Source organism: Hippocampus comes, unplaced genomic scaffold (assembly GCF_001891065.2).
Source record: "Hippocampus comes isolate QL1 unplaced genomic scaffold, H_comes_QL1_v1.1 scaffold221, whole genome shotgun sequence".
Classification (NCBI taxonomy): Eukaryota; Metazoa; Chordata; class Actinopteri; order Syngnathiformes; family Syngnathidae; genus Hippocampus; species Hippocampus comes.
This window is the reverse complement of record NW_017806070.1, coordinates 77,584-90,665: the sequence shown is the minus strand read 5'-3', so window position 1 is coordinate 90,665 and position 13,082 is coordinate 77,584. Positions and strand designations below refer to the sequence as shown.

The 13,082-nt window shown below is 40.7% G+C and overlaps 1 protein-coding gene across 3 annotated transcripts in view; it reads right to left on the bottom strand.

Annotated features, from left to right (window-relative positions):
* Positions 1-13,082, bottom strand: part of LOC109530230 (apoptosis-stimulating of p53 protein 1-like) — a 75,581-nt gene that overhangs the window by 41,980 nt on the left and 20,519 nt on the right. For 2 of the 3 annotated variants that reach the window (XM_019893838.1, XM_019893840.1), the window contains exons 2-3: positions 5,520-5,667; positions 1,150-1,257 (exon numbers count right to left, since the gene is read on the bottom strand). In XM_019893838.1, the coding sequence (XP_019749397.1) occupies positions 1,150-1,257; positions 5,520-5,667 (256 nt within the window). The remainder of the gene's footprint in view (positions 1-1,149; positions 1,258-5,519; positions 5,668-13,082) is intronic. The other variant, XM_019893839.1, reaches the window with a different exon arrangement.

The following is a 13,082-nucleotide window of genomic DNA, read 5'->3' as shown; positions in this document are numbered from 1 at the left end:
AATTGTCCGTAGGTGTGATTGTGAACACAAATGGCAGTCTGTCTTCGTGTACCCTGCAAGTGGCTGGCAACTAGCCTGGTGCCTGAAGACCGCTGCGATGGGCTCCAACAAGCCAAGACCTTCGTATGGTTAAGGGAAGGTTGGTTTCGCTGGCCGTCATAACAACACAAAAACTCACACGTGTGGCTGTCAGTTTCTGTACATTTTGTCACTAGACTGGATTGCTATGGAACATTCATGGACCTTTTTTGATCTTAGAAAATACTGGAAAAACATGAATCGGAGCTCAATATGGGTCATTTACAGGTTTATTTGTGTGTTGGCAAGAACGGCTCATGATCCATTCTGAAATTAAATGAACCACCCCCATGAATTACATTACGTCAGGCACACAATACAGTCATCAATATTTCTTAAGCAGACCTCTCCTCCCATTCAGGATTGCACCATGCATGTTATATAACTGTAATCATCTTATCAGGCTAATTACTGACTGAGCCCCTGACCTCACCTCTAAACCTCATTAAACATCACTCACTGGGGAATTTTCTTCTTGTGATAAAGTATAATGTTGCCTTCAAAAAAATACTACAACTAATATGAACAACCATACAAAGAGGGTACAATGAAAAAAATAGAATAGATGAAATCATGCCATGACTCACAATATTGTTGTCTCACAGTAGTTAAAGATATCATAAAATACAGTAGGTATGGCCAAACACTGGCAGAGCAAGAGAGGGTTGAGGGAGGGCACTGCCCCCCCCCCCCATAAAATATGCTTGGATCCGCCCCTCCAGATAATTTGGGGGGTTTGGGGGGATTTTTTCCCCCACATTTAGGGTGTTCAGTGCATGTTTTTGTAATGTGTGAGGAAAATTGGAGTACTCGGAGAAAACCCACACAGGCACGTGAAGAACATGAAAACTCCACATGGGAAGGCTGGAGCTTCGAATGGAACGCTGGATGGATCTGTGTGCGTGTGCGCGTGCGCGTGCGTGTGTGTATGTGTGTGTGTGTGTGTGTGTGTGTGTGGGTGTGTGCGCGCCAATTTCATTCAATATAAAAATGAATGTTGACACCCTGGCCACCTCAAGGATAAAAGTCTAGCGACACCACTGTGGCTAAAGCATAGTATGTGTGCTGTACCTTGTGGCAAGGAGGGACAGTGTCGCAGGTAGAAGCTGACCTCTGGCCTCCTTGCCCCCCACTGCTGAAGGAGGTCCAGGAGTAACAACTGCTGAGGGAGAACTCGCTCTGACAAGAGACAGAAGGAAAGCCAAGGTGTCAAAAAGGATGACAAGAAGAATTTAGCGAATCCGATTCCATTATTGTTTCTCTCAGCGATTCGCATTCGCCGGGGTTACATGCTAAATTTTATGTCATTCTGACTGAAATCATTCCAATTGAAGATCTCTGGTCAACTGTTCACATGTGACATAATCTATTCCGAACTGGAATGGATTTAATTAGAACAGCTGTTTTACAGACATGTGACATAGTGTGACAGATCGATGCAAACCTCACATCGATTGATCAAGATGGTCGTCAGATGTCTGTTTAACACAGTACAGTAGTTGAGATTCCTATTGCAATTACAGTAAATATTCCCATCCCCGGAATTCTATGAAAAGGAATTTCCTTCACCCGGAACAAAAACCTGTGCATTAACGTTTTGACTACGATATTACATGTTACCGGAACTTACGTAGGCGGAAATTCCACTACCCGTAACCCGGATTGAGACGTCATGCCGCGGGAGCTTAAATACATGCAACGCCCACCCGATGCTACGGAACTACGACACTGAGACACATTTTCACTTCGCGTTTTTCGATCATCAGATTCAAAACGACGACGTGTAAGTGAGTTTTTATTGGCGTGCGTTTTACTGTAATTGTGAATGATTTTAACTTTATTCACTTAACGTCCTGTAGAACGCGGCACTAGCTTAAAAGCAGCACCCACTCGACACGACCGAAAAAAACGTGTTCGCTTCGCCGTTTTCATTCATCAGATTCGAAACGAAGACGTGTAAGTGACTTTTTATTGGCGTGCGTTTTACTGCAATTGCGAAAGATTTTAACTTTACTCACTTACGTCGTGTAGATCACGGCATCGAAACGTCGAAGAGCTGTAATGACTGGAGCGGAGCGAGTGAAATGCATCCGTTTGAGCAAGGCTGGACACAAAGTTAAAAGCATCCAGCAGACACTTGGAGTCGGAAAGACGCAAATCTACGGAACTTTAAAAAACAAGGCATCGATTCAACTCCTGATGACAAGCCACCATCCAGTGAGGAAGCAATGCAAATGGCAACAAATCCATCAGTATGCACAAGAATTACCAGACATCAGTGATCAACGGGACAGTTACTTGCAACTAGCAAGAAAACTGTATGACACGCAGGCAAACATTGTCATAAACCAAAGAATGCATCCAACAAAACAATCCAAAATAGACACATTTTTTTCCCCAAGACAGAAAAAAATAAACATTAAAATACTGTCTGTATTTCACTGTTGTGATTTTTTTTGGGATACACCTGTATTGCAGTTTTCGTAATGTAATCAGTTTTTGGACAGTATATTTGTGTATTTTATTGATTGTGTTGTTACACGTCCATTTTGTCAACATACTTGCAGGTTCATAAAGGACATGTACCATTCTCATTTCCCAAATGAGGAATTTCTGTTATCAGGACAAATTGGACAGCGCAAACACGAATCCGCACTAGAGAATATTTACTGTAAAAGAAAAACCAAATACAAGATAAAAAACAACAGCTGGAAAAAAAAGCAACAGTTTGTTAAAAAACAAGTAGCAAGTCATTTAAAAAAAACGTTCCACCATCGCAGACCAGCGCTAGTTGAGAGCCGTCTCTAACTGTGTAAAAGACGATGTCACATCAAGACACAAAAGACATATTGCGCAGTACAGTGAAATATGGACCAAATTTTATAGCCTAATATATCCTATTTTATTTTACATTCCATAATAATATGCAAACTTCGATTTCCATTGAGCTTTGTGTTAAATGCAAATAAAAACCTTGAATTTAGAGTACAACGGTATAACTTCATTTCTTTCTCAACATTCTCCTCGACTCTTTTCCTTTCGTTTTCTAATCTGGGAACCCTTTTCTCAGATTGGCTGACAAATTTCGGTTCAAAATATCCACTAATTGCTCAAACAGGCCAAAATAACTGACACTTGCCCTAAAAGCTCAACTTAACAAGCACAAATGGAAGACTATTGGTGAGAAGAGCAGTGTGACCAGCAAGGTTCTGATAGTTCTGGATTTTTCACTATACAGTGGTACCTCTACTTACGATATTATTTGGTTCTGGAAGAATTAGAACATTTTGTAAGTAGAGACGCGTTTTCCATGCAAATGCCCTAATCCGTTCCAAGTCACCCAAAATTCAGACATACAGGTATATGTTTTATGAAGCATAAAAATGCATTAAAATATGTAACAAATACATGTTACAATTGGATTATGGCACAATAAAAGAGAGTTGTGCATAATGTAAAAAACAAAGAACAAAGAATAAAAAGTATGGTCATTTAACTTTTAACTGCGTCCACTTTAGTTCATATTCTCTCTCAGAAGTGGTCAGCAAAGTGAGGGATCGCCCGACTGGTGAACACTTTTTCTGGGACATTCACATCTACGTAAAACTATCGGAATGCCTCATGCCCTGAGGGGCGAATAATGAGGACACTGCATAGACACATATCTATCTATTTATCTATCTGCACACATACAGTAGACACCTATGGTGGAGGTCAAACATGAGCCATATGAGTCATTGGAGAATATCTCTGCATGTGTGTGATCTGGTGTGCTGAGCAACACATTTTTTTTTTTAATAGCAGTGTGTGAGATGAATTTCCCTTGAGGGATTATGAGTATGATAAGTAAAAAAAAATAAAAGATTAGAAAATGAGTAGTGTATTAAATGAAAATGGCAAAGAACAGCGAGAGGGTGGGTGAAAAAAAAACTACAATGAAAAAAAAAAGAAACATCCAAGTGCTATACTACTACAGCCAATCACTCTGTCAAGGCTAACAGCAGGATCCTGAACAATGGCATATGGCATCAACACATATCAGAAAAAACACACCAGCCATGAGGTTGTAGCCCTGAGACATGACCTCTTGTCAGAACACATCATTTCTTGTTTCCATTTATTGTGTACTAGTGTACATGGTCAACCTTTAAAAAAAAAAAAACAAACATTTGAGTATCAGAACCTTTTATAGCCTGACCACTCAGTCACACGTAATCTGTGATGTGGATCACTGCTCTAACACCTTGGATTGAATGAATGTAGGACACAGTGGTTCCCAGTGTCTGCATGTGATGGACTGGTCCATTTACTTTGACAATGCATAAAATGAGGTTATGTTTGAATGGGCTTGGCTTTGTTTGTGAGTATCCCACTGTCCACGCTACAGTATATACTGTATCAACCCAGTGGGTGGGGATTCTTCCAGAGATGCACAATTAAAGGTTTAATCCACATAATGCAGAATGAGTGTGATCCTTGCATCACATTTTTTTTTTTAGATTTGAAGAATTCAAAGGTAAATTATTTTATTGTGGCCATTGTTCAATTATAATTTATGCATGCACTTTATGGATACATGGCTCACATTGTAGGGAAATTATACAAAAGTATAATTGACCAGAAATAGCAGATTGGCAGTATAAGTGCCACATGTTGTTGTTCCTGCGTGTAACTTAGTGAGATGTGTCTCAAAGATTCAGTTCTGCTATAAGGCTGGGTGCTCCAGGTTATTTTGAAAATAGGGGTTGACAGGTCTGTTGGAATGTTGGAATGAAATGTTTACATTGGAACAACATCCAAGAGCTCATGAAGTGTTTTTTGTTTGTTTGTTTGTTTGTTTTTGGGGGGGGGGGGTTCTACTTAAAGCATACTTGCCCGGTACAGGTACACGAAATCCATAGTGCACAACTGAAAATCATGTGAAGTACTGTATTCCAATTTCAAGATTTTGCAGAATCGAAGCACACTTCTAAGTATACTTAAGAAACATATTGCTGAAAGAGACATTCTTCTTGAAATATGTGAACGTGAGCTCAAGAAAAACTAATTCATATCATAGTCGATTTTGAATTGTCTTGATAGATTGTTGTAGCCCGTGTAGTGTGACGTATTCAACAATTGATGGTTCCAGACGCCTCACGGTCACAATGACAGAAGTCTGGCATGTCAGAATTGCCACATAATGTGACATGTCCTGCGTCGTCCTTCAATGGGTTCTTCGGCATTGATCAATAGAGAGACAGTGCCCTTTTGTGATGAGAGACTGATGTGGCGCATAGAATCACAATGTGGTTTAGGTATTTAAATTGTTTTGGTTAAGAAGGGGAGGTTTGAGATGGGTCTGTAATTTGCTATCAAGGCGATATCCAGCATTCTCTATTTTTCGAAGTGGCTTGGCAGCGGCTACTTTCAGGGGCTTAGAAAGCCATCAACAGACTCACCATGTCCATTCCATTTTTCAGCTAAGTGACACTCTCCTTCGCCTGCCTCTTTACAGTATTCCACCACATCTACAACTCTGGTTGCAGGAGTAACCGGGACCTCAGTCAGCATCTGTTGTGTGTCGTTGAGGTAAACTGTCAGGATCACCTGCAAGCAAAGAAACAACCACACTTTATTAATAGTCTTGAATCTCGACCTCCCATTCCCTACGACAGTTTTTTTTTTTTTTTAAAGCCGCTAACGGCCAGTATTTATGAACATTATTTAAATTAAATACTACTCTGAATATGAATATTATTTATGATATATCCTGCGGTGGCGGCACGGTGGTTGACTGGTTAGCATGTCTGCCTCACAGTGCAGAGGTTGGAGGTTAGAATCCGGCCATGGCCTTCCTGTGTGGAGTTTGCATGTCCCCCCCCTGCGTGGGTGGGGGAAGCTTAATTGGACACTGTAAATTGTCCCTAGGTGTGATTGTGAGCGTGACTGGTTGTTCGTCTGTGTGTGCCCTGCGATTGGCTGGCAACCGGTTCAGGGTGTCCCCCGCCTACTGCCCGAAGACAGCTGGGATAGGCTTCGGCACACCGGCGACCCACGTGAGGGTAAGTGTTTCACATTATGGATGGATGATACATTCTAATATCCACATTGTTAGAATAGCAATACAGTCATTATATGCAACGTGACTGATGGTGTCATGTCAGATTGTCAGTCAACAGTTGAATGATCAATTTAGGATATCTGTGATAGTGACACACAAACATCAGAGCCAGACACACGTTTTTTTTTTTAATGCTGCTTTTTCTCTCCATCACACACATTCATTGTCCACTGTTGCATATCCCACAACCCCACAACACCCATTCACACGATTACTATCACTAATCCCGAGTAATCTACACACCTATCCAGATCATGTGATCTGGTTGCATGCAGACAGACTGAGCAGGGATACATTCTCTAAATCTTGGATTAGATACACAAACACCCGCACACATGCACACACGCACGCAAATCCTTCAGGGAACATAATTCAGCATACAACCCCATAAGGGATCTCCTTTTTCATGATAACATTTGAAATATGTTTTTAAATGAAGTACCATTGCACTAATTTGTGAAATAAAAAATCCTAAAACATTCTAGAACCATTTTGTGCTGAGTAAAACCATTCAAATACAGGATTCTTACCCTGACAAGAGGCATCAGATATATGTCCCATGTAAAATGGTTAAATATTGAAATATGACTTTGGTTAAATATTGAAATATGACGTTGCAGCGGATGCACAAGGGCCAAATTTAATTACCACTAAGTAGCTGTGGCGACATCACTGAACCTTTTACAGCAGGGGTCCCCAACCGCCGGTCCGCGGACCGGTACCGGTCCGCAGGGCATTTGGTACCGGGCCGCACAGAAAGAACTTGCCTGAATTCCGTTTTATTTTTTTCGGAAAACGAAATATGTTTTATTTTAAAAAATTACCGGATTCTCCGTTACATCCGTCTGAGTCACGCTTGACACACGTCAAGCCACGCTTCTCCGTCACGGTGACAGATTACGCTAAAATCAAAACGCCGGAGCTCGCAAAATGAGTAAAAAAAACTGCTGGAGATCGCAAATAACAGCGGCCTTAAAAGTACGTTCGAGACAACTGGATTAAAGTTATGGCTGAATACTCTGAGATCGCCACAATAGCACTGTTGCTATTTCCGACATCCTACCTGTGTGAGGCGGGGGTTTTCTGCAGCAACGTCGACTAAAACAAAATTACGAAGTAGACTGGACATAAAGCACACACTTGAGGTGTCATTGTCTCCTATTACCCCGAGATGGGACCGTCTGGTTGCAAAAACTCAAGCTCGGGGCTGTGGTGAGTCGTCATTTTCATGCACTTTGAATTTGCGTTGTGTCGTATTTTGAAGGCATTAAACATTACAAGAGCGATCAGAGTGTTGCGGCCAGATTAGATGCTCCTTGTGTTTATTATTATATTTCGAAAACACCACAGTGTTCATGCAGCTCATACCATATTATTTTATTGTATTATTTCTGGCACACCTTAAATGCCGGTCCGTGAAAATATTGTCTGACATAAACCGGTCCGTGGGGCAAAAAAGGTTGGGGACCCCTGTTTTACAGTATTTCAATAATGTGAAGCTCACACTGACAGGGTACAAATTGTCAAAGAATATGTCACTAAAAGCAAAAACATCAGACATGTGTAAATTGAACCATGTGTTGAGAACAAATCCTTCCATATAAAGCTTCATTACCATGACTGTAGCGCCGCATGTTCCTGCCGACCGCTGTCAGGCTATTGAATAGACAGACCTGACCTGAAAACTCACCCATTCTGAATACACTTATATTTATATTTTATCATTTATATTAACAGATATACTTTTTGTTTTTCTACTTCTCCCTTTCATAATTTTTGTTGCTGTAAATTGGGAATTTCTCCGTTGTGAGATGAATAAAGGTTTTCTTATCTTATGTTATTGTTCCCCCTAGAGGTAAGATCGGGCCGCCCGAGCCCGAACCCGACCCGGGCCTTAAAATGTCAATCATTACTTTGGGTTCGGGTCGGGTCGGGCTTCTCTCTCGCTGACTTTTTTTTTTTTTTTCGAGGCTGTCAATAGTTTTGGCCATGAGAGACCGTGGTTCGCAAAAAAACAGTAGTCGCCTCATCACAACACGTACTGTCCTAAACTCTTGCAATGACAATTCAAAGACTCCTTCCTGTCTCTGTTTATGATCCACCCATCATTATTCTTTTTTGTCTCTCTGCTTCTCTCTCTTAAAGTGCCGCGCTCGATTCTTAAGGACGTACTGCTGCGGTGGTTTACGGCCCAATTTATACAAACCGAAAGGTGTATAAATAGATAAGTATAGTACACATAAGGGTAAAAGTATTTGATGATATGTAGATTTCTTCCTTTTCTTTGGTATTGAAAAATGATCAATACACATTATTGCACAACAAGGGGTAGGACTAGATAAGTTGTATACTTCTCCCTACTCCTTTGAGCATATAACTGCGATGATGTTTGTATTACTTACTTTTATTTTTCCTTTTATAATTTTTGTTTGCATTTTGTCAATCTGTTATTGTATGTTCTATATATGTTCAATAAACAAACAAACAAAACAACAAACAAACAAATTTTCAACCCGTCAAAATGACGGACGGCCTTAAATTTTCTCCGTCCACTCTTAAAAAAAATCCGTCAATGATAGAAAATTGTCGGTTAATGTAACCTCTTCAGAAACAGAAATATAAAAGATGTAAATGTTTACACAGTCTTGTTTAACTTAGATTTCGTTCCAAAAGACAGGCTTTGTTATCAGAAATCACCCCTCCTACTCCCGAGTCCTCACAAATAAAATATGAAATGTCGGGTTTGCTTCGGGCTCGGGCCTGCAAATCAAGCTTTGTGATCGGGCTCGGGCCGGGTCGGGCTTAAATACCCTTGGGCCGGTTCGGGTCGGGCTCGATTTTTTAGGACCGATCTTAGCTCTAGTTCCCCCCACCAAATACTATTAACCCTTTCAAGCGCCAATAATGATATCCTGTAACCTGATAACATGATAAGACGTCCACTGTAGTAACTGCTGTCCCTCAAAGGGTTAATGATAACTTATTTGCCACTTTGAAATACCGTATTGGCCCGAATATAAGACGGCCCTGATTATAATACGACCCCCTCTTTTTCAAGACTCAAGTTTGAAAAAAGACTTTTTCAACACCAAATTAATTTTTATACAGAAAATAATTACAGTACATCTGAAACAAATGATTATAACAATATATTTGAGAGAAAAAGCATGTTATTTTGCCTAATTCAAATCTTACTATCTGAACATTTAAATATGTAAACTAAAGTGCAATCACATTCGTAAATGAATGGCGTCTGGATTATGAAATGTAAATTACATCATAACTTCTCCTCAGGTGCCGCTTAACCTGGCCGATCTTCGACCCACTTTTTTCCAGATTGCTGCTACGTTTCTCCATTTCCTGTTATCTCTTCTATTATTTTCTTTTCTTTTCTTTCTTACCGCTATTTTTTATTTTTCTTCTTCGTGCTACCGCTATTTTTTTTTTTTTTATTCTTCGTGACAGGGGTTCACTTTGGCCTGGGGAGTCAAGTTCAGCATTCGCTTCAGTGATATCTGGCGTCATCTAGCGTCGTGAATGGGTATAATGTCTAGACCCCGAATATAAGACGACCCCCACTTTTTCAGTCTTATTTCAATGCAAAAAACACTGTCTTATACTCGGGCCAATATGGTAAATCCACAAAGTCAGGAAAGATGCCGTATTGCAGTGTTGTTGAAATGATTGATCACTCGCTGCTCAGTGAGAGTGCAGGGAGACGGAGGGGGAGAGAACATTGTGACGTTGCATGCTGACACAACCATCCGTCCTGCATGAGCATGCCCTGTCCGTCAATGTGGCACCCAGTCGTACAAGGCTAAGAGATTTTTTTTGTTTTTTTTTTTTGCCACAAACGTTGAAATTTATTGACATTTTCCGAGTTAAATACTCCAACACCTCATCAATACTGCTATTGCTCGATCTTGGCGCTTTTTTTGACACCGTTGAAACTGATCAAATAATACATAACTTAGCACCATCTTATCTTGTCTTCTTAGTGGTACCCTATGTTCCGTCCCAAACTCTTCGTTCACAACCCGCTAGTCTTTTAGTTATACCGAGAGACAAAAAGAAGTCCACAAGTTCTAGAGCAGGGGTAGGGAACTCCGGTTCCTCGAGAGCCGTATCCTGCCTGTTTTAGATCCCTCCATATTCCAACACACCTGATTCCAATGATCAGCTCATTGGAAAGCGCTGTAGAGGCCTGAAACAATCATGAGCAATTGAATCAGGTGTGTTGGGGAAGGATCTAAAACAGGCAGGATATGGCTCTCTAGTTTGTATACTCTTGCAGTGAGTTGAACTTCATGTTGGCCTGTTTTAAGATAAGATAAGAAAACCTTTATTTTTCCACAACGGAGAAATTTGTAATTTCTCCGTTGTGGCCTGTTTTAAGATAAGATAAGAAAACCTTTATTTTTTTTATTAAAAATAAAGAAAAATTTGTAATTTCTCCGTTGTGGGACAAAAGACATTTGAGAGCCACTTCTTTCTCCTGCCCGCTCCTTCCCAGCATGGAGAGGGGCCTAAGTGTCACTGAACAGATTCTGCACTGACTGACCGGGACAAGATGTGAGGTGGACCACCGCCTCGGAAGTGCCGCGATGGAGATTTCTGCATTGACCAACCAGGGACGGTATTGAAGAGGACCCACTTCTACTTTGTCTGAAGGTGTCTTCCTACAGCGCGTGATCTTATAAAATGGACTCCTATACAATTCTATAACGAACATTATAACACATCAATCTGTGTTACATTTTGCCCAGTCGGCACCCATTGCCGCTTGGTCATAATTGAAGAGAGATTGACCCTTCTGGAGCCCCTTCTCAAGGTTTCTTATTTTTCCCCCAGATTATTTATTTTATTTTATTTTTTGCCTTTGTGTGGGGTTAAGATCAGGGAATGTCACTAATATTTGTCAACTGTGGGCATGCGAAGCCCTTTGAGACTCTTTTATGATTAAATGCTAGATAAATCTGACTTGACTTGCAAAGCAAACGGAAAACAAGTTGTTTTGGGCCCATTTTGCTTCGCGTCAAAAAGGATGTTGGGACTCCATTTCCTGTGATTCTCCACTATCCAACCGATTGAGGTGTTGTGTGAAAAAAATCACCAAAGACAAGTTTTTTTTTTTTTTTGTTTTTGTTTTTAAATTCGTGTCATGTCATGTGCTTACCTGGTCAAACGGAATTCTCGTTGGCTCTAAACTGACACAGGACGTGAGAGCCTTATTTGTACTGGTATTAGGTAACTTACTCATAAAAAGTTTTACGTAATGTTCAGTGAAAGTTTTGAGACTGATCTTGACACATAATTAATAATGACTTAAAATGTTCATGTAGAACAGTACAGTGGCCGCACAGTTGAGATGCCACAAGTTTGTTTGAATCTCGGCTCATGCCCTTCTGCGTGGTGTTTGCAAGCATTCATGGTGTCAGAAATAAATAAATAAATGTTCGCTCAAACAACAGTCGCACCCCAGCATTCCCTCCTCTTTGTCCAGAAAGCAGTCCCACCCATAACTTAAGAGGCCCACGGGGCCTACTCTACACTGACTTGATACACACATGGATGTTCGTACAAATGTGTGTGTGTGTGTTTGTGTATGTGTAACTCTAGCCCATCCAGCTGTGAATGCGCGCTCTGCTGCCTTGTTTCTTCCTGACTTAACAGATGTCAGATGTGATAGACATGGGACCTGTGTTTTGCTCTGGTTGGAAATAAGTACCGAACACTACCATATTTTCCAAACTAAAAGGCGCACTGGATTATGAGGCGCACCTTCAATGAATGGCCTGTTTTGTAATTTTTTTCATATATTGGACGCACCGCATTATAAGACGCAATCTACAATGCATCCACTAGATGGAGCTACGCTCAAGGAAATGCCAACAGAACACTACACTACACACTGATTTAAATAGCGACGATCAGATGTCAGTAAAACGTATTTAATAAAGCAGCGACACAGTTCACTTAACCAACAGCAAGTTATAACATTGACTCGTTAATGTTGAAATCTCTTGCCGCTGCTCTATTTCCGTATTCAACTGCGAAACCGATCGCCTTAAGTTTGAACTCTGCGTTGTAAGCATGTCTCTAGCAAGGAACCATTTTGGGGTTGACATATTACCATAATGACCATACACAAGGCGCATCGGATTTTAAGGCGCACTGTGAACTTTTAAGAAAATGGAAGGCTTTTAGGTGCGCCTTTTAGTGCAGAAAATATGGTAATTAATTTTCCTAATGTTGAATTTATTGTTTTGTTTTGTTTTTGTTTTCTGCATGGTATGACTACATTCCATTTTGGAGTTTTAGTGGTGTTTGGACTCTTATTATAATAGACATGAGAATACCAGAGAGCCATATGTTACAATTGTCGAGGCGAGACGTAAACAACGCATGAATTACGATTTCTGCGTCACGAGCTGATGGATGGGATGGGATCTTCTCCATATTGTGAAGGTGAAAAAAAATACCATTCTAGTTATAATCTTAATGTACATTTGAAAAGAGAGAGTTGAATCAAATATAACACTGAGAATCTTTGCAGAGTCACTTTCAGTCATAGGACATTAGTACAAGACTCAGGGCCGAATACACAAAGAATAAACTGTGATCCCTGACATCACCTTCAATCGTGCTTCATTTTCAGCCGCAGTTTGCTCCGTCTTAATGTTCTATTTACAAAGGATATTGTGCTAATGACATACCGCCATAAACATGTCCACCAAGCTTGAAAGCTCAGTGCAGTTTGCACCTGTTCTCCCCCGTGATTGCATACTTGGACAAGGATAAGCTTTACGCCATGAACACCGTGGCAGAACAATGGCAGATAGCAAGATCCATTCATCCATTTTTCAATCCGCTTTATCCTCACAAGGGTTGTGGGGGGCGG